Source organism: Akanthomyces muscarius, chromosome 1 (assembly GCF_028009165.1).
Source record: "Akanthomyces muscarius strain Ve6 chromosome 1, whole genome shotgun sequence".
NCBI lineage: Eukaryota > Fungi > Ascomycota > Sordariomycetes > Hypocreales > Cordycipitaceae > Akanthomyces > Akanthomyces muscarius.
In genome coordinates, this window is record NC_079241.1 from 7,253,548 (window position 1) to 7,274,796 (window position 21,249).

The window sequence follows — 21,249 nt, forward strand, 5'->3', positions numbered from 1 at the left end:
GTATCTGATACATCACATGAGCGCTTGAATACGATTACATAAATTTTCATTTATTTCTAGATTGATTCTGTCCTTGGTGGTGGCCTCCAGCATGGCTACACACGTTGGCGATCGCCGCCGCCAGCCACGTACAGGCAGCGATTTAAGTTCCAGCTGTCCTTCTGACGTAATGACCTTGCCACACGCCCTCACAGCAAACACACATTCAACAGCTCAGGACTCTCATCACCAATCATCGCCGCGCGTCGCCGCGACTTGCGTGAATTTTATCAATTTATTCGTCCTTTATCAAGTATTGCTTGCCAACGCGATAAATCAAACTTGGAGCACGAGCGGGGTATCACGGGGAGCATCAACTTATATACGTCACCTTTGCCTCCTCCGCCTTCGGTCTGAAGCTTTCCATATCCAAGATACGCGTCAACTTTCAGCTATATTCAAACATCCAAACAATGGCGCCGGTCCAGACATTCAGCTCCAGCCCCATCACGGCAGCCAAGGCTCCGACGGCAACGGCAATGGCCCAGTCGCCAACCGCCAACAAGACTGCGCCAGCCACGACGACGGCAGCGGCATCGGCCTCTGCGCACTACGGACCGGCCTCGGCGCAGCCAGGATCGAGGCCCTTTGTCCCTGCAGCGACTGCGTCGGCCTACTCTGCGCCGGGATACTATGCCCAGCCCACGCCCACCCAGCCGCTGGCCGACAACAATAACAACAACTCTCCTCCCGCGCCACAACCTGGTGCTGTGCCTACGGCCCCCGGCGCCGCCGCTACTGCTGCAAGCTCGCTACCTCCTCCACCGAAGAATGGCGAGACAATGGGTCCCGAGCACACGGGCAGCGTCCCGCCGATGCCCGCGCAAATGTCGTATCCTGCCCCTCAGGCCTCTCACGCCATCCGAGGCACATCTACTGCAGACGCTGCTGCCTATCCGTCGCCGTACGAAGCAGGCCCTGTACCGTTGCCGGTTGGCACTGCCCTCGGCGGCGGCATCAACCGCGCGACCGACATGTCGCACCCGCCGGGGTACCAGCAAGACACCCAGGCGGCCGAGTTTTCTAGCGGCCAGCGCGTGGCGCACGACTTTAGCAGCAGTATCGGAGGTGGATATGAGGAGGATGGCAGCGCAAGTATCTGGAACACGGCCAAGAAGTGGGCGTCGGCCGCCGGCGACACCCTGGCGGCTGCCGAGGGGGAGGTCTGGAAGGCTGTGAACAAAGATCAAAAGTAAGATGCGGGGGCCGAAGTATTAGAGTTTTTGTTTTATTTTGGAAATTGGATGAATAGACTAGGACTTTGTGGTTCTAAATTGAGAGACATGCGCTTTGTGATTATGGGAAAGCCGGCCTTTGCGCAGATTGCCTGCCCATGTGTAGGTTTAGCCGAGGAACGGTACGCTTTCCAAGAGCCTTAAATATACAATCCATATGTTAGGGTTGCTCAGCTTGCGAGCTGCGATGGTTCGATGCTCGGGGGGCACGAAGACCGAGTGACAGATGCAGTCATCGAGCTTTACGAGGGGTCCATGTCATATGCATGGCAGAGGCGCCTGCGGCTTCCCTTATGCAGGTGGACGGAAATTGCCCGAAAGCAGTCAAGACTTCTCACAGTTTGTCAGAAATCAGGGCGATGACCAAAAAAACCCATTCATTGAACGTAGGGGGTATGGATGTTGATCGGGAACTGTCACGACTCGATAGGCCAAGCAGTATCGGTACAAGGACAAACTTGCAGAGATAAAGGGAAGGTCACTTAGTTAGCATTATACTAAAGATCGTCGTCAAGTGGAAACTCTCAAAGCGAATTGCAGGGAGCTGTCATTATCGCCGGCGTGGATGGGGAGGTGGCCGGGCGAGTCGTCAGATTCCTCATCGCATGAACATCGTGTTTCGCATGACTATTACTACTGCACCGTAGGATTTTCGAAGAGAGGTAAACGTCGGATGGCAACAAACGTTTAGAGGGACTTGTGTCATCAATTTGGACTGCAGAACCTGGAAAGCATCACAAGTTGGCCATTGTCAACTTCTCCTCGTGCTGAGCACGACGGGCTCGCGGTCTACTCTACCGCTTAGAAGACGCAATGCGCCCCAGAGACTAGTCTATAACTATACTCATAGCCCAAACAGATTCATTGGAACTATTTTGTTGTCTCAAAAGCTTTTGTAGCTTCTAACGTCGCTAGTTCGGCTGTTGAGCAGATAAAGCTGCTAAAGATGAGGCCAGACGCACGGTGCATTTTGATTTTCTCGCACGCCTTTGAAAATACGAGGGCTCGAAAAAGTCTCTCTATATCTACCTGAAACTGCCGCAAAGTTTTTCTTGATGTCAGCGTAACTAAACTTTGCAAGAGAGGCTCAAGTTGTCAGCGACCGTGCTGCTCGGCAAATCCCGCCCGCATCATCATGGGGTAGTCTGGACGAGTAGCCAGCGGCGAATCCGCGAGATTGACCTCGGCTTTGAAAAACAAATGGCACACGACTAGTAGTTCTCAGCTTCTAGAGGAAGTATTCTAGCCGGCGGGCGTAGGTTTGTGCCCGGAGTAATTCATGCGTCCGACCAGGTACCGCCACGCCAACAAGACCCAGGAACTGTGGGCATGATCTGCCAAGCTTGCGCCTAGCCAGGTGGCCAGTTGCCAGACTTGAAGAAAAACAATAAGGAAAAGCGTTGCGCTGTACAGGGATTGAGTGCATGTCTCGTTAGCTTTGGGGATGGAGCATGCCACACAAGTGCAGTGCGCCGGGTGCTGTTACAGATCTGTGACAGCAACTTTGACTCTGTGTGGAGCTCGGCACCGTGTCGGCCAATGCCAATGGCATGTCACTTGTTCTCAGATCGACATCTTCAAGAGTCTAGATACTATTTAAAAAGAAGGAGGCTTTTTTTTATTCGGGTCTCGGTACGTCGCGATGCGAATTACGTGGTCGGGTGCTGTCTGCGTTGATGATGGCGGGGCGGCCGATGATGCGCTGCTTTTAGATGACAGATGGCATGAATCATGCGGTCCAAACCGTTGAACCAACTTGCAGGTTCTTTGGCTAGCGGATCTATTTTGGAGGTCGAAAAATTCGTGCCTTGTAATTTGACAAAACTCGCTTGCTGAAGCTGCGCTAGTCTTGATCCCGGTGTATCTTGCGCGCCACTAAAGGTTGGTTGCTTATTGTCATATATAGAGTTTTGGGATTCAACGGTTCTTTAAACAATGACAACAGGGGCGACGGGCAATGAAGACAGGCACAGACAGAGCGAAACGCGGAACGGACGGAAAATTGCCATGCTGCGCTCACTGACCCAGCTGTCCACGGCCCCAAAGTCAAACGCCACAGGGAAAGAGCGGGCACTTGCTGAACATGCAGAACAAGGCACAAAGCACAGCCCAACCGAGAAGCGAAAACATTTGCCCAGAGTTGCGAAGCTAGCGCCGGCATTAGAGAAGGTTGAATGGTGGGTCAAACGACGTCTCATCCATTTGAGGCCAAAATTTGGCTGGACGGAGGAATTTCATCACTGCGCCGTTAGATGATCACTAACAGAGTCCGAATCATGCGATTCCATCTTCCCCATGTTGATTGGGGCACTAGCCGCTCTGTCTTCCCCCATCGGGTCAATTTTGGATCTTGTGGCTTGCTCGCCGCGTGGTCGTGCGAATTACTCCTCGGCCTCGCCGCGCTGCTAGCGCACGCCGCCGCTTCTCAAGAAATTTACGTCGCTATGGCGGTCCTAGTGCGAGAAATCTGTACACAACTGACGCGAATTCGCCGGGCTGCTGATTTTCGTGAGGTTTTCAGAGATTTCTACAACAGGAAGACAAGGGAATTCTCAGCTCAGGCATGCAAGGCTGTGCGAAGCTCGTTGAGCGAAGACAGGCCGCCGAGGTGGAGCCGCAAATTTTCGGGGCCGATCCAACGGTTTGCCGGCATTACCTAATAAGGAAGTGTTGTTAGCACAGAATCCGGTGATTGAACAGCTTTGGCATTGCCTGCCAGCGTATTCGCAGCAACGCGATTGACCTGCTCCAAGACTTCCAGCTTATTATTATAAGCCAAGAAGCCTCAGGTTGTTAACCTTTGCTGCCCCGCCGCCTCGATGTTGAACATTTCTGTTTGATGGCTTGCGTTTTCCTTGTCGGGCCCGGTTCTGGATGTCAGTACCCAATTTTAGCGCACCGAATAGGTAGGGATGAGAGCCCATTCTTGAGCGGCGTCAAACCTTATTGCATAGAGCCGGTCAGACCTCCGCGAAAAAGTTAAGCACAAATGGCTTTGCAGAGGACTCGAGTACAACATACGTGATTTGTTCGTCTGGTTTGTAACACACTTGAAGAATGGCCCAGCATGGTCTATTAAAGCTGGCAGTGTTGTTGATGGCGACATGAATGAACAATGGGTGCGAAGGGTTGAAAATCTGGCCAGACATGCTTCGACGGGCCGTCATAAGCTTCTGCACGATCGAATATTGCAAGTAGATGCTTGGATTTGTCTCTGTAGTCGTTTGGTATAAGGAGTTTTTGTCGAGGTCTTGCTCTTCTCCGTCCGTCACGGCCGAGAGTACGGACTTCAACCGAGGTATGACGGGTAGCCCGACTCGGGAGAGGCTAGCATTCGGCCGCCGTACTGGCTCGAGCCTGATCCGCACAAATCAACCCAATTTGGCAAAACGTTAGATGCAGTATGAATGTTTATAGATCCAGAATTTGGCGGTTGAACTCGCGGTGCTATGCGCGCCAATAAGAGGCTCGTGGCCCGATTGATACTGCTCGTTGCTCGGGCCTTCAGCCAACCTGGAGGCTGAAGCAAACCTTAATTGACAGGGTGGAGCGGGCAGTCTGGCATCTATCCCTATGCATGTCAGACGATAGCCCAAATCCGTTGATGGAGCACCGTGATATGGCTATCTACCCGGCAACGAAGATGTATCTCGAACGATCGCTGTACCTTGAGGGTGAATCATTCAGTACAGACACGCGGACTGGTCGGTTCGAGAACCTCCACATCTATTTTGCGAGCTTGGCGAGATCCGACTAATATCACATCCCTTGAGCGAGCGGTCACAGCTGTAACATTGTGGGGTTGTTACCAGAGTCGCAGATCTATGGGAATGGTATCACAAACGGTGCCTCTGAGCTCATTGTCTGCCCTGCAAATGGTAATGAGCAAATGAAGCACCACAGGCCATTGTCTAGTTAGTGTACGAGCAGGCTAGTAAGCGGTTTGTGGACCAGGAGCATTCCACAGCACGGCAGTTTCTTTGACTTTGATGGTGCAGAGGCTAGCGCCAGGCCGGAGAGTAATGTCTTGGACGAAGGCCACCCGCGCCAGCCTGAGCTTTGTCTGGAGAATCGACGCAACGGGCACTCGCAATGGCAATTGATTGACTAATGTTAGTGGGAAGTGATATTCCCTCGGCCGATACCAGCGACGATCAATGTTGCGAATGCCGGGACGCGGCGATGGCTGAATCTGGCCTGCTGCGCGATGCAATCGATGTCGACACATGGGCTTGGCAGGTCAGTGCTTCAGGTACAAACAGGCGATGTTGTATGCCCTGGCAAGTTGTGGCTCTCGGCCGTTTGAGCTGTATCGTGTGTAAGCCTGCCGAAAGATTAGCTGCCTTGCAATGTGTAAATGGCGACATGTCGCGTGCGTAGGGCAAGCTGATCTGACCTTTATGCAAATGCGTGGTGTACAGCGTAGTTGCCGTTTTCCCCGTTGCTAGGCAAGCCTCATGGGAAATGCCGAGGGCAGTCGCCGAAGACACAAGACGGGATAGCCTAGATGTAGTTGCTCATTTCCATTATGTATTAAGTATGGGTTACGGTGCTGAAAGCCGCGATCCGTGTAAGGCAGCCCGAATCCAGGCCAAGGATCACTGATATGTTGTGCGGGGGTGTGCGGCGGTGTTCGCATGGGTAGCGTGCGGCCACAGTGGAGGACGGAGCACTGTCGCGCAGTGGTTGCATCACCTGCGGCAGCGGCGTTCATTGTGAGAGGCCGAGTGTCAGACCAGGCCAGTGTTGTAATGTTGTTATTGCTGTAGCAGGCGAACAGTAGGAGCCGAGGCAGTTCATCAGGTTTCGAATTCCAAAACAATGAATCCGAGTGGAAGCAGCTTCATGCCGATTAGGAGTAGGGCTGGATCGCAGTCAGGGGCAGGCTGGCAGGTCGGCAGCAGAGCTATCCATCTTGATATCACGAACGGGCGTTCGCATCCGGATCGGAGGGACGAGAGCCGGCCTGGTGGTTGACTAGCGGATGGTGTGGGATGTGCTGCTGCGGAGGGGCATCGTGTGATGGGTTGCGCGATGACCTGAATGGATGTAACGAGAGCCGAAATGAGGCAGGTAAGAATGGGATAATGAAGGTATGAGAGAGAAGAAAAGCGGTTAAAAGTGTCTGGCGACTGTCTCTGGTAGAATTCATGAGCGTTTCAGCGAGGGTGAGGCGAGACGGGCGAGAGAGGTGGCCGGTTTGACAATGGTTTTGGGCTGCCAGCTGGCAGCAATTGATATTGACACCTGCCAGGTGACAAACGGCCTCGAGGTAATCTGTACAAACGCCAGAGCCAGCACTTGGTGATGCTGTGTCCAATTGACTTGGCCGGTGCACTGTAATTCAGTCGCTGTGCTGGTCCCTAACAAGACCCACGGCGGTCAGATGGTAACTTACAGCGGACTTTCGCTAAGACGCTACCGCCAACTTGCCATCAACACCGCTGAGGCGGGGGGCCGCACGGGGCCCCGGGCTGGCCGTGGCAGATGGCACCGCTAACTAGCGGGCTGTCTGTCCGTCCGGAGCCCGTCCTACCCAGGTACCTGCCACCCACTCACTGTAGACGAGTTGCTGATACATCAGTGCGATCCCAGCCCATTACGAGTCTTATTAATCCGTACAAATGTGTAAGCGACAAAAGTACTCGTCGCTATCGGTTAGCTATACTGCACGAGCGTCGTTGTAATCAGTCCGTGTGCCGAAAAATGGTTGTTAAGCAGCCAGAGCTCTACCAGTAGTTGCTCCGTAGTCCTCGCTAATAATGAATAGATATTGAAAAGCCCATCGTTCTCTTCACCCACACGGCGCCGGAACAATAACTCGACCAACATTATAGCCTTGTTCCATAATAAAACCGAGCCTCTCGGTCTCGCCTGCTGCTGAAACGAGCTGCTCCCCATACTCAAAGCCGTGGTGAAAAGCTCTCATGAGCCAACAAGTTTCCAACCCATGACAAAGTCCACTTAGCATCTGCATTATCAGCAGTATCTACTGATAAAGAGAAAAAAGGAAGACATGAAAAGCCTGCAATTAAGCACGCCGACCCTCAGCCCGTATGTACAAGTGTCCCGGCTGTCCGCGGCAACCCACAGACTTTGACTCGCTGCCCAGCCCTGCCTGAGCTCTTCCCTACCTGGTCTGGCGCACACGTCTCGGCAAAAGCCCAACAACGGGTCCTGATTCGTCCTTGCCATTTTTGTATTTTAATTTTCGCGGCCCTCATCCTACTGGCCGTTGTCCACTGGTGAGCCACAGCCCGCTTTTTTCTTTCACTTGAAACTTGGGCAACACGCCCCCCGACAACTCCTTGGAACTCTGGGCTCATCGGTACCGAAAAAAATAACGGCACCTTTATGTATTTGAACTAGGAAATAGGACAATTGGCCCAATTTTTTTTTTTGGCAAAGGAATACGTGGTTAGGCTTCAGCCGTACATGGCGCAAATTGGGCTTGCGTTGGCTTTGTATTATTAGTTAAGCTACTCGTAACCTGTCAACGCCGTTCGGTCATGGCCCGTCCGCTAACTTATTACCAAGCATTTTACCCAATAACCGCCCTACGTAGTTGGCTGTCAACTCATTAACTTTAGTGCATCCCCGCGAAAGCCTGTCCTGCCGAGCCGCGGCACCACCAGCACCAGCCCTCGTGTTTCCAAATACAATCACGTCTGAGATGTCGGATTGGGTTTTCCTTGATTTCCGCTAGTTACTCGGCCTGATTTTTACAAGTCCCCTCAACTCCAACTAGTCTTGGCCCAATTCGGAACTTGCCCTCAACGCTCTCGCCGGTCCTATTCACAACAACCCACTTACACGCACACCCTTTCCCACGCAGGACACACGCCCTGACTGCCATGGGTCCTGACTCCTCCAACTCACGTACCCGTCCCAGCTAAACCAAAGCAACACGCCAGATGCTAGTCCGCACCAAAAGTACAAGGCCCGCCGTAGATGCCCTATTCCTGTATTGTGATCGTGGGGGCCCTTTGTTCTCGGGGCGTGGACAGAGGAGGGGGGGGAGAGGGGGCGCTGTCGCACGCGCAGCAACTGGCCCCGAAAATATGCACGCCGTATGGTGCTGGTATACCCCTTGAACTCTCTTTTGAGCTGGCCATCTTGGCCTTGCTCGACGTGGTCCTTGTTGCAGCTCTCGCGGTGCCGATGGGGGTGCCAGGCTTCCTCTTAGCCGTCACTCATCATGCCATCTGCGTGTCCCGGATCTACCGCTTCCCTGCTAGCCATACCCTCAGTGCCTGGCCCATCGTCTTTTTCTGCCTTGCACTCGGGTGGCCGTGCTCTTTCTTCCTCTTTCCCACACACACACATATACACTCCTTCAGCCATTTTTACTTTTATTACTTTCTTTTCAGGTCGTTGTTCCTCTTTTTCGGCCTCTCATTACCCGTACCAAAGACTTAATAATACCCCGTTCCCCCAGAGCTGGCTCTCTACCCAGTTGTTCCATTACTCACACACACACTCAACTTTATTGTTTCGAAAACAATAGCTCTATTTGTTATATTACCTGCTTGGTTCCTCTTGCTGTTGCATTTCGGTCTCGGCACTTCCTTTCATTTTCTTCCATACAACAGTTGCCGCGTGTTGTGCTTCATTACAGTCACACAGCATCGTGTTGTACGAACTACTGCAGCTTGCCGAAGAGCATCATTCAATCTCCAAAAACGAAGTCCTCGTCTACAAGTAGTCGAGAGTCTGCTGGTGTTGAAGGCACATTCTTATCGGGCTTTGCCGCGATATCTCACGCTCTCGGCGTCTTCTACTCAACTGTTCTCGCACCAAGGTATCTCGACATTTTATCCCGGCCACTCTGCCCTGATTAATTCATGTACGCGATATCGTCGTCAATGGAGCGGACAGCTGAGCATGTGGCGCCAGCGACACCGCCTGGCGCTCTGGATGCCCAACACTCCAACATTTCTACCTCGGCGGATCTCCAGCCACCTATGAATGCCTGGATGCCACAACCCGACCTGAACCTGCAGGAAAACTCTTCCGGTATTGCATCACAAGTTTCTTGCTGCTCTGGGGACCAGAACTACCCTGCCGCAACCGGCTGGGATCACTCCGTCACCCCCAGATCAACCTTGGCTGGCAAATCTGGCCATCTCTATCCCGGGCAATTACCGCAATCACTAGTGAAAGATGGTAGGACTGAATATCCTTGGAGGCATTCATACTCAGCGTCTAATACAACTCTAGGGAGCTGGGGTCAAAAGTCCTACGACCAGTTCGAATTTTATCCGTTTGACCCTGACGCCCCCATAGGCCAGGCTTACACTACCGACGAAAGCATTCCCATCATTGACCTACGATTCTCGCAACCCCGGCATGAGGCTGAGCATTCCTACTCTGATCTGTCAGAAAACGGTCGCTCGGATATTCCCACTGGTGTATCGGCACCGGGCGGCTTCTCCGACCTACCGACCACTGGCAGCAGCGATGACGTCTCGACTACACTCTCCGAAGCGCCTACTTTTTCCGAATACGGAACTCTGTCCAACAGAACATCTCTCATGTCCTCGGCACATCTATCGCCCGTCGCTTCGCCTCGTCTAACGCCCCAAAATAGACCGGACCAGGTACGAGCTCAGAGCCGCGGCCGCGCCTCGCCTTCTCCTCGCCCCAGTATGCGCTCTGCACCATACAGCACAGACGGTCTCCGCAACGCAGCTCGATGGTCTACTGGCTCACATAATGTCGCTCAAAACCGTCGTCACTCACCTTTTGGGTACGGATCCATGCCGGAAACAACCATGCCTTCGCAACGCTACTCCATGCAGGCCCCAGTCTCGTCGTCCATGGCTCCAGGACTGTCACACAACATGGTTTCTGGGCCAGGAAGCAATATGCCTATGCAGCCATCATATGTTCCTTCTATTCCCATGGGTGGCTACCGAAACAGTACTATGATGATGCCGCCGCGCATGGGTCATCCGCTGCCGACTTCCCACGCCATGCATCACGACAATAGCCACCACAGCCTGCCGCAACCCCCGACACTGGCATCCCACGGCCTACTCAAGTTATTGCAAAACAACATCGAGTCGCAGTCCTTTCATGGTCACTACTCAGACCTCTCAGCCCCGCCTGACTTGTACCCGGCGCTCCACGAAGAGCCAGCCCCCCCGCCCCCAGAGGACATGAACCCGTCGGACCCCGACATGGTTCCTTATGAGCAGGAGCTTCGCTTCGACGGCGACATGTACACGCCAAAATGGGTGCGCGGCCACGGCAACAAGCGCGAGGGTTGGTGTGGCATCTGCAAGCCGGGTCGCTGGCTGGTCCTCAAGAACTCGGCCTACTGGTACGACAAGTCGTTTACGCACGGCATCAGCGCCGCCACGGGTGCACCATTCCAGGAGCCGTTAGACAAAAGACGAATGGATGGAAATCCGGATGTTTGGGAGGGTCTATGCGGAAGCTGCAACAAGTGGATTGCGTTGGTGAGCAGCAAGAAGAAGGGTACAACATGGTTCCGTCATGCGTACAAGGTATGCACTCTTACAACTAGCCGATCAGGGAAAGAAATGGCTAACAATCATTTTTGCAGTGTCACTCTCACGCTAAAATTAAGGACACTCCCAAGCGAAGGAGAGACCAGGTGCACAATCAACGCATACCTGGCCCTCCTCTGTCGGTTGGCCTCGCGGGTATACACGATCAGCAGCAGCGCCCAGGCACGCCGCCACCAACGCTACCTCACGGCCTCTCAAATGCATCGTATGCTTCCATGAGTGGCGGAGGTATCAACACGTCAATACCGCACTACATGCATCCACATCAACAGCAGAACCACCCACACCACCACCACCACCAGTCTCTTGGCCCATTGACACCGCCCCAGTCTCTGAGATCCAGCGTTGGCCGCACGCTGCTATCGAGTCCCACCACAATGTATGGCAATGCGATATAGGGCACGCAAGCCGTGCTACGTGTTGCGCAGGTGCGTCTTGAATCATGACTGGTCAACATGGATACAACTTTTGGGTGTGTGGCGCAGATTTATGCCACTGGTTTGATTGGTTGCCTCTTTTCCCACCCTCTCTTCTCTTCTCTACAATCATTTGCCGAAGCTTTTTCACATTACGGAAACTTTCTAGTTGCTTTTTTTCTCTTTGCGCTTCTTTCTTCTTGTTTCTGTTTGCATGGCTCTATTTCTTTTGTCACTTATAGACTTGGGTTACGACGGAAATGGGAAACCGGGCTTAGATACTACGCCTCTTATGATGTACATGTATTGGTCAGCAGCGACCATATCACGAATCAGTTTGTATTAGCATCTTGGCTTTTCTTGTCTTTGCTATCAGATACTCTTCGCATAGCAAATAAAACTTCATCCATAAACATGGTCAGAACAAGAAAGCTTCTAGAAAGGTGTGCCACTTGCGCTGGAGAAGTCCACCTTTTACGGAGCGGCGAATTGACAAGTGCGTGCCGCCGTGACGTCCGCGATTCACGGTAATCCCGATCCAGGCTGAATTGTCAGGCGGGCCACGATAAGAAGAGGAATAGAAGGGAATCAGAAGAGGATTTTGCATTTGATTCGCAGGAACTCTACTGGGCCCCTCACATTAAGGACCGGGGGGCTGGGGTTGTATGAGTGGGTTTTTGTCAAGCCCCATTGATGCCTAGTCGCACACAGCGAGCAGGTACAAGATCAAGGCGCACTTGCCTTGTTCAGCCTGATAGGGTAAGTAATGAGGCCAAGATTCATGCGCAGTGTGGGTTAACAGACGGAGGCCCTAGAAAAGCAGGGTAGCGTTGGGGTCGGAGAGAGAGGGCGCCACGTAAGTCTCTGCACGCCATAGCTGCATGGGCTGGTGACGAAAGGCAACAGAGCGTTTATTGTGGCTGCCTGAAAAGATGTCTATAGTGGGCTTCGTCGCAGTCATCCATGGTTATAATCCATTGCCTAGCTTGCTAGATTGTGTACTGTTTGGCGGCATGAAGAGAAGACCCGAGAAACACACGAAGCAATCTGGGGCAGCGAGATTGGAGAACGAGATCGAAATTGAAGAGCCAGTGTATGCACAGTGAATCATAGCAGAGCCAGGTAATCGGATACGAGGACTGGTCTCTAATCTCCACGCGTTGTCTGTGCCCACTCGCAGTTGTGTTGAAGCCAGTATATGACGCAGCTGGCTAACTATGCTTCAGGGATATTGACTAGCGAGCCGAGTCGAGATTTTCACAATATGTCAGTCTACGTGGATATGTTTTCTATTTCATTATCAATCTGGGATCCATCCGTCACGATTGCGTGACCGAGGAAGCGAGATCGGACTTTGAAAACTCGCTCGACCCCGGATGGCATGAGCAGCTCTTCTGAGTTGGCCGCTTTTGCCTGAATCATGGATAGTTGCTATGCCGAGAAAGCAGGCATGATAACCACTGTCAATATACTTATTCATGAGTATTCGGAAATTTCCGAAGGGCGTGCTTCTTTCAGTCTACCGTAACCGACGGTAGAAACACGAAAGCTGAGGCATCAGCCCTCCACGCCTTCCTTCCTTAATGGTGCGACGCTGGTGAGCCGACTCCACAGCCACGTTACAGAAGCATCCAGGATGCCTAATTCCGCACGCCCAAGAAACTCTCTCTCTTTTTTCTCTAAAGACAGCCTTGTATGCCCACTTCTTCTTGCAATGCAAGATTGCCATCTCCCTCGTATCTCTTCTTTTCAACGTACAAGATACCGGATGTTGCCGATCCTTTGATGCCACGCCGAATAATGTTGAGGTTGACAGCGCGGGCGGGGGCCGCGGCCAGCCTTGCGACTTTGATTGCTGCACATCTGAGACGCCGAGAAGCCCCCTTTTGCATTGGCAAAAGAGATCGGCAATAGCGGAGACGGAACTGTCTTGATCCCGATTGTCTCTTGCGCATCGATGAAAAGACACGATTTGATAAATCCATTTTTAAAAAATGTGACTTGGCAGACAATGCAGAAGAACGACAGCGGCCGTGTGGCTGCGCGAAACAAGTATAATGACGCCCCGCATCCCCCGTTTGACTTTCACAGTGTCAAAAGGATATGGAAATCAAAAGTCCTGCTCGAAGATGGCATGCTCGAAGCGCGCGGAGAAGGAAAAAGCTCTAAATTGCGCAGCAAAAGAACAATGGCAACAATGAGGCCCGTTACCTGTCCGTGCGAGTCAGGAGCCACGGCCCAAGGTAGACCAACAAGGTTAAGTTTAAACTTTTGCTCGCTTGCACGCTTCTTACCCTAGCCTCTATATCTCGGCCGTTTTCCAGCCTCTTGTTTTATGATCATGCCTTTTCCCACATTCTGCCGAGATGTTGAAACACGGCTCGCAAATGCGCTTGCTATCAATGCTCTTGCAGGGCCGGGCCTCCACACCCCCCGGGTCGAGCTTACAAGCGCTTTGCGAGACAGCCAAACCTTATTTTCAGAAAGGGCTATGATCACCTCCTTTGTGTTGGCAAGCGTCCTGGTTCACTGCGCGGACTTAAGAATCGTTACGACCGGCTCATTTCGAAGCGATGTTTTTGTCGGTTGAATAGGGCGCAAGGAAAGACAAAGCATGCTGAAGCGCCGGTTTCGAATTGGATGGTAGAAACGTGCTGAGAAGCGCTGGGCTGGCATCTTTGGCGTGCTAGCACCTGGCGCCACGTGTAGATGAAGCATTGCCACTGGCGAGACCTGTTCGCATGTCGTATATGTTTTTCCACACAGAGCGTAAGGTCGCTAATACGGAAATCGGACGACTTCGAATTAGATGTCATGTGAAAGTATTTGCTATGTTGGTTTGGGCTTACGGAAGTGTCGAGGCGAGCATCTGCCTCACAGAAGTCCTCAAAAGTCGCTCAAAGGTGTAGGGTACGACTTGCAACTGCACTACTGCCTGAGGGTGATCTGGATGAAGTTGAAGACGAATTTTGCTGAACAAAGTGCTTGGACCAAGCGATTATAAATACTGAATTCAATTTGCCGTTCCTTGAGCCAGTCTACTAAGGCTTGCGCTGTGAACTTTGACAATTTATGTTCATATCGCCATTTGCTGAATCCAGTCCCATTAGCGATTTGTACTCGTTGACAATATTCTAAAACAACGGCGTAAGTTCCCACCCAACACTGCGAGATCGTAATTAGCCATATATTCTCATTGCCGCCATTGTTACCTTTGTTGCCGTTGTAGTCATCGTTGATAGGAAACTTAGAGACGATTAGCTATTCTGGAGATCCTTCACGTGTGAGATGGCGGGGAATCTACAGCCTTAGCGACGGTGTAGGGGTATTCCGTAATGGTAAAGGTGCAGGCCTCGGTGACGGTGGCCATGGTGCCGTTGCTGTAGTGGTCGGGCAGCATCGTGTTTCGGGGAGCAGTTATGACTTTCAGGTGGAAGGGAAAATCCGGTACCGACATATTAATACGCGAGATCTGTCCCAATAAAGATGATCACATTTCCAGCCTCGGTCCTTTGATCAAGCGCCTCAATAAATCGATAGAACCAACTTAGAATGATAGTGAGATGCAGAGGACTTTTATAAGAAATAATATGTTCTCGAACAGTAAACGCTGCACCTTCCAGGCTTTAACTAGCTCTAGGTTCGCATTCTCTCATCTGGGAAGACACGGCATTGAGATGTCTCCAGTCCGCTTCCATGGCAGTAATGACCGATACTATTGGCTGCGCGACTACAATGCTTCTTATTGGTCGCACGAGAGCGTGTGTATTCCGAGATAATCAAGCCTTCTATGCGGGCACACGAGAGATGGAAGGCTCGAAGCTCACACGCCCTGCATACCACAAGCACTTGAAGGGCTCTTTTAGTTAAGCCGATCAAGGAGGTTGGACAGAAGGAATCGCTAAAGTTGCAAATTTCAGATCTCAACACACCAATGTAATGGTCAAGAGATTTGAGCTCCTCGCGTCACTGAATCGTCTTGCTCCACGCAGTTTCATGGAAGGCTCTACTCAAGTGATTGCATTCTTACTCCAGAACAGAAGCCGATTACACTGAAACCTTATATTCCATTCTTTGGTGCTTGTATGCCGTTTTGCTCATACAAGTAAAGCCACGGGGCCATTGGACTGCAGGGTAGGGGTTGGGCTGCCAGGACAACAGACGAGGGAGAGGCGACAGATCGCGATCGAGTGGAGAGGTGCAATTTCCACAATCCCCATCCCCCAAACCAGGCTTTTCCAGAACCACCAGTATTCGAACAGAACAGTCGCTAGCTTATGGATCAGCATTCGCATGTTCAGCGAAGCAAGGAACACCGTCTTTCACGAGCTCCATTGTGAGCAAGTGCGGGCGCCCGGGCCACGGTTACCAGTAGTTGACAGAGGTCGATTGCAAGCTGTGAATCCGATACGTCGGACCCCTGTCTGGTGAGAATCCGATCCCGGGCTGACATGGGACTTTTTCGTGAAATCAAACCGCTGCTACTTCTACACTGGGACAAGCATGCCCGGGGCGGCGGATCCTCTTCACTTCTACTCGAGCACAGGTATTGACTGATGCGACTAGCTACGTAGCCAAGGCTAGCCTCGGTTGGGCGCTGGGTGTAGACAGCACTTCAACGTTTGCTGAGAATCGTGGGTTTTACTAGTAAAATTGCATTGGGGTAGCTGACGCCACTGCGCCGTTCCTTCTCGTACGAGCGGAACCTGCGAGGGGCTTCTGCAAGCCAACTATTTACTCGTCGGAATCGGGGTCTGTTGAACGTCACCGTCATTTGTGTTTCCGCAGGATGGAGCCAGGACCGTACAGCTTCGTCTGGAAACATGTCTATCCAGCGGGTGGCGAAGACGATAGCTTGGCCTACTGGAACGGAATGATGGCCGAGACGTAGTGTTATCTGTCGTCCAATGCCTGTGTCTGTCGTGGGGCGCTGGCAGTTGCGCAACTCATAGATCCAATGTGCTGCTGCCAGCGAGACATTGTAAAAAGCCTGCTGTAGCAAATGCTACTGCCAGGTGACGGTTTAGATCTATACGGTTATCGGGCAGGAAACGAATAATAGAGACGAATGAGTTTACTGTATTCTTTCGGTACGTGTGCCGTTGGTTTCAGGGTAGTGGCACTCAGCGTCTTGCAAATTGAGACTTGACGCATCGCCACCCCATCCCTCCAAGAAAGAGACAAATCAGGCGCGCAGAGAGACGCCAACCCAGAGTCTTGCAGAGCCTTGAGCGGCAGTAGCATTTGCAGGGTTTACTGGAGCCTGTCTTGGCGCGGACACGGAGCTGAGCCAGACTGACTGGTTCACTGGGCGGCTTTGGTAGGTGAGGAACGCTGGCTGGGGAGAAGTCGGGGCAAAGCGATCAGATATAAAGCCGAACAATTACCAGGACAGTTATCGGGCAATCGGAATTCCCTCTTTTGTTTACCCCGCTGTCAATTTGACTCAAAAGAAGAACAAGTGTGGAGGGTGGTGTTGTGGTCCAATATTCAATGGAGAGCGACATGTCCGATGAGAGATTACATTGTCTCGAATGGGGTTCAGCAATGGACTCTGCCGTGGTCTACTCATCGAAAGACGGCGCTTTAATGGCTGCGTGCCGGCTTGCATACGTTTACCCAGCACAGTGCTTGCAGAAACCTCGCATATTTCTCTGCAGGAGACAATCATGGTTAGCGGGTGATGGCGTGCGACGGTGTCTTGCAACACATTGTTGAGACTCTGCAAAGAATTGCAGATGTTGCAATTGAAGTTCGTAGCAGCAGCTGATTAGAGTGCCACGGGCATGGTCCAGCCTAATGATGTGACATGTCAAGGGATTGCCTTTGACGGTAGGAGGGCAAAGGCTGTGTAGAGTTGGTGACGGAGACGGACGGACGGGGCTACGAGTCGCGTGGCCGAGAACGAGGGTAAGTTGTCGGGGACTCAAGAGTCGAGTGGAGGTTGCATGATGGCAGTCGAGATGAGCGTGATGAGCGGCACAGGGGGGAACAAATAGATAGAAGAAGAGTTAAGCCACTGCTTCTATTCATTTGAGCGGCGTCTTTTTTTGTCATCCACTTGAGCGGTAACTACTTGGTACCTGCATCGAGCGTGCAGAGCTGTGATGGCTGGTGTGGTGCTGTGGTGCGGTGTGGTCCGCTGGCGACCGAACAAGTGGCACGTATCCCGTAGGTATCAGTCTGACGGATAGGTACGGCAAGGACGGCGATATTCAACGAGCAAGCTAGTCATTGATTTATCTCTTCATCGCACGGAAGCCCCGAGAATGGCAAATTCGTGGCTTTGTGGCGCAATTCTCGTTTGCCGTTGCCCAGCGCAGGTTGTCTCCCTTGATTCGAGAGGGGTCGAGGAGCAAACTCAAAAATGGAGCCACAGCAACCCCCAAGGGCCAACAGTGACGGGATGAGCAAGTTACTGGCGACTGTCAGGTAATTACTACGTTATTAGAGGAACGACGGCAGCTCTCGGCAGCCACAGCTCGGCGCGGATTACGGTGCGGTGCGAAGTTGAGCGAAGGAGGGTGGCTGCCTGACGACTCCACAGTGGTTTAGGTGACGGCGCGCCGAGTGGAAGCTAGATGGCTAGTCGAAGGTATATGGTTGATATTCGTACTGAGTAGGATGATGTTTGATAGCCTGCTAGGACACAGGAGCAAACAAATAAATAATCGGGTGGCCAATATCGGGCAGAGCGCATGCATAAGCGAAACGAGGATGTATGCTGATAAAAAAGCTCGATTGACGGAGAAGGAAGAAGGAAGAAAAGAGAAAAAGCACAGGCTGTGGAAGCACGGCAGTGGGAGATTCGGATGGCGGGTGATGTAGTAAGCGGTGCTCCAGTATCCGTACGGATAACTAGTGAGAACAGAGTGTACAAGTCCAGTGACGAATGGTTGTGGGATGGGATTTTGGATAGCTGGGCGGATATTTTAGTGGCATACACCAGCCTTTCCGTGGCGCTGGTGGCAGGGCTCACGGCGGTTTTGTGCAGCTTCGGAACAGCGCACGTCTTCCGATCAAGAGCTGATAGGACACGCTCTTCCAAACAACATAATCACCACCTCCTGCATGCCGATTGCACCAGAATTACAGCGCAGCGCTCGTTGACTGGCCCTCCTGTGGCCCAGCTGAAGCAGTCCTTTTTGCGTCGCCCTGCGGGCAGTGGGCACAACCTCTGCGTAGCGCCCCTCGTCAGCCTGATTGTATGGCAATCAGCAGTGCTAGCCAGGGCCGGCTGCCGCTAATCAGGAGCCCCCAGCCCGAGCGAGCATCGTCCAGCCAGTAGGATGCTGAAATGGCAGTATTCACGAGCTGCCGTCCACAGCTAGTGTTCTATTAGCTTTGTTCTTTCGGCAGCTTGTGGCTCGCAATACTGCATAGGTATCCATGGCCCAGGCGAATGGTTGCCTTTTGAGGGGCTAGCGATGCTGAGCACTGCAACACTTCTGTTAGGTACCCAAAATGACAATTCACAGTGATGCCATGGCCCTTGTTAGTGCTCTCTCCCTGCCTGTCGCCCCTCTGTCGCTGCGATACCTCGAATCTGCCTGGCTGTCCGCCCTTGGCACGGGTATCCTCCTCCCCTCAGCCCGACGCTCGTACAGCTGCGGCTATCTCGGTCGGCCACCCAGGTACCGCAACGTTGGTTGCACATAGGCAGGTACATACAGAGGCACCGTGCCAGTACCTAGGTAAGGTACCTAGGTAGGTAGCCCTCACCAGCCCTCAACAACCACTTCTTGTCGCCTCGACTTTTGCTTCCTCCATCCTGTCTGCTTTGCCATTCTCGTGCATATTGTCGTCAACCTTTTGCATTGCATAGTCTTTTGCTTCCCTCGCACGTTTTCCTCTCCAATCCCCTTACTGCAATACCAGATTTAGGTTTGCCCACCCTGACCATCCCGTCCGTCCCCTTGTCGCTTGCTCCCTGGCCCGGTTCCTGCGCCAGGCCCTCCTTTTGCCCTGCCTTGCACTGTTTGGTAAGCTAGAGTTATTAACCTCTTGTTCCATCTGCCCTCGTTTCTCTTCGAGCTAGCCATCGCATGTGCTTGTCGTTGCTCCTCGACTCCGTCCTCCCTTGGCTGCCACCCGCTTTTACAGCCCGCTTACTTTACTGACCACCCTTGCCAGCGTTTGCTTGTTCCTCTAGATCACTCGACCTCGCGGTCTTGATAACAGTCCTCGGAGACTCCGTTGGCTTAATTCTCCATTCCAAAACAGCAACTCTTCGATTCCTCTCTTTTTTATCCTCATAATCGCCTCACGCCGACCTTTTCTGCCAATATCGACCTAGGCCTTTGCGCATAGTCGTTGCTGTGACACACCACCTATCCCCACATACTCTCTCCAGACTACATACCCGCCCGAAAAAAAAGTAACCTCGAAGCAAAGAAACATTCCCGCCTCGAGACAAATATCGGCCTGTCTCTATATCCTCTTGCCCCTCACTGTCCTTTTTTGCCGCCGTCTGGTTACATCTGGCATGTCATCTATCACTGCTCGAGCGAGCGTTACATTCGAGCTGCTATGAGCGACGTCCGTCGTGATTCAATGTCAGTACTCTCCAACTTCAACGTCCCTTCAATCGCCATTCCCACCCTCCTTTCCATTGGCTAACCATTTTCCTGCCTTTAGAAGCTTTGGAGATCCAAACGCTCATCCGCCTACTCCTCAACAGACTCCTACCACAGCCTCATTCGCCAGTCCCGTCTTCGAGACACCCCGGCAGCCGCACGGTTCCTTCACCGACTTGGGTGGCTCGACACCTCGCTTCGCCGAGGAATATTCCGTCTTCAACGCCACACCTGGCAATCTCAGAGGCTCACACGCACAGTTTCCTGATTTTGTTCCGCCTACGCCCGCTAGCTCTCACAAACGACTGCTCTCCGCCGAAGGCTTTGCCCTCGAAATTGCAACCCATGCCAACCACTTTTCGCCGAACCCGAATTTGCCACCTGTCGACCCTTCGAAACGACTCGCTTCCTCCCCGAGCTTGAACAACTCTAGAACCTTCGCACGAGAAACTACTCCCGCCTCAAGCCCCTCTTTGAATAAGGCCAGGTCTGCCAAAAAGCTTCGCCGAGGCACCATTACCAAAGACCCAGAGGCCTTGATTTCTCCACCACCCACCGCCCACAAGGGAGAGCAGAAGCTCGTCCCGAAGCTCAATATGCAGTATGAACAGTCATTTCACCAACCAGACTTTACCGAGGTGTCTCAGTCCCACGATGTAACCGCACTCATGGCCAGTTCGGGCGACTTGTTCTCCTATCCTCTGTCCGCGCCCGCCGGTGCTTCCACCAACTTTTGGGATCCTCAAGCTTCCATGGGTATGGATATTGATTTCAATGCGGCAGCCCAAGGCATGTTTCCCTCGTCTAGTGCTGGCCACCGGCAAACTGGCTCATTCGACTGGAACAACGATATTCAGCTTTTTCAGGACCCCAACATGGTGCCGCCGTCATCAAATCAGGAGAACGTCCAACCCCAGCAGGGTGGAAGTATGGCAATGAACCAGTTTCAACAGCTCGGTGATCCTTTCACAATGATGAATGCAGGCGAAATAATCGACCCTAGCCTCATGATGGCCCAAACTGGAGCCATGTCCAGCCTTGCTGGTATGGAGCAGCCCATGCCTGCTCCCGTCGCCCCAAAGGGAAAGACCACCGCGAGACCTGATGTACGCCACACAGGAAGCAAAAAGCCTCAACGGGCAAAGAAGGGCCCGGACCGCACTTTAGCCAGCTCTCCATTCAAGCATTCTCGAGCTGGACTAGACCAAGTCGCAGGAGAACCCAGTGGACGTGCATCGTTGGTTAGAAGTAACACCTTGCCCACACTGGCTCCTGCTACTCGATCCATGGCGGAGGTTGCCGGCGGCTCTAACGACACTAGCCGCCCAATGGCAAGACCGAATGGAAGAGTATCGCCTGTTAAAAGCCAACGCAGACTTTCGTCGCTAGCCGCGATTCGGGAATCATCACCAGCCAGACAACGTGCTTCTGTGCGATTTTGTATAGA

General features: G+C 52.6%; 5 protein-coding genes across 5 annotated transcripts; 4 read left to right on the top strand and 1 right to left on the bottom strand.

Annotated features, from left to right (window-relative positions):
• Nucleotides 1-452: 452 nt before the first annotated feature.
• LMH87_007471 (uncharacterized protein) lies at nucleotides 453-1,235 on the top strand (the record flags this gene model as incomplete). The annotated part of the gene is made up of 1 exon (XM_056192568.1): nucleotides 453-1,235. The coding sequence occupies one exon, from the start codon at nucleotides 453-455 to the stop codon at nucleotides 1,233-1,235; it is 783 nt and encodes a 260-aa protein (XP_056060776.1).
• A 2,596-nt stretch (nucleotides 1,236-3,831) lies between these two features.
• LMH87_007472 (uncharacterized protein) lies at nucleotides 3,832-4,441 on the bottom strand (the record flags this gene model as incomplete). Its single annotated transcript, XM_056192569.1, has 3 exons — nucleotides 3,832-3,930; nucleotides 4,174-4,216; nucleotides 4,296-4,441. 3 exons carry the CDS (start codon nucleotides 4,439-4,441, stop codon nucleotides 3,832-3,834), a joined length of 288 nt encoding a protein of 95 aa, XP_056060777.1.
• A 4,698-nt stretch (nucleotides 4,442-9,139) lies between these two features.
• On the top strand, nucleotides 9,140-12,465 carry LMH87_007473 (uncharacterized protein; the record flags this gene model as incomplete). The annotated part of the gene is made up of 6 exons (XM_056192570.1): nucleotides 9,140-9,440; nucleotides 9,495-10,786; nucleotides 10,846-11,015; nucleotides 11,239-11,282; nucleotides 12,340-12,388; nucleotides 12,453-12,465. The coding sequence occupies 6 exons, from the start codon at nucleotides 9,140-9,142 to the stop codon at nucleotides 12,463-12,465; spliced, it is 1,869 nt and encodes a 622-aa protein (XP_056060778.1).
• Nucleotides 12,466-18,711: 6,246 nt separating this feature from the next.
• LMH87_007474 (uncharacterized protein) lies at nucleotides 18,712-19,401 on the top strand (the record flags this gene model as incomplete). Its single annotated transcript, XM_056192571.1, has 3 exons — nucleotides 18,712-18,847; nucleotides 19,105-19,208; nucleotides 19,360-19,401. 3 exons carry the CDS (start codon nucleotides 18,712-18,714, stop codon nucleotides 19,399-19,401), a joined length of 282 nt encoding a protein of 93 aa, XP_056060779.1.
• A 354-nt stretch (nucleotides 19,402-19,755) lies between these two features.
• On the top strand, nucleotides 19,756-21,165 carry LMH87_007475 (uncharacterized protein; the record flags this gene model as incomplete). The annotated part of the gene is made up of 3 exons (XM_056192573.1): nucleotides 19,756-19,781; nucleotides 19,864-20,908; nucleotides 21,124-21,165. 3 exons carry the CDS (start codon nucleotides 19,756-19,758, stop codon nucleotides 21,163-21,165), a joined length of 1,113 nt encoding a protein of 370 aa, XP_056060780.1.
• Nucleotides 21,166-21,249: the final 84 nt, after the last annotated feature.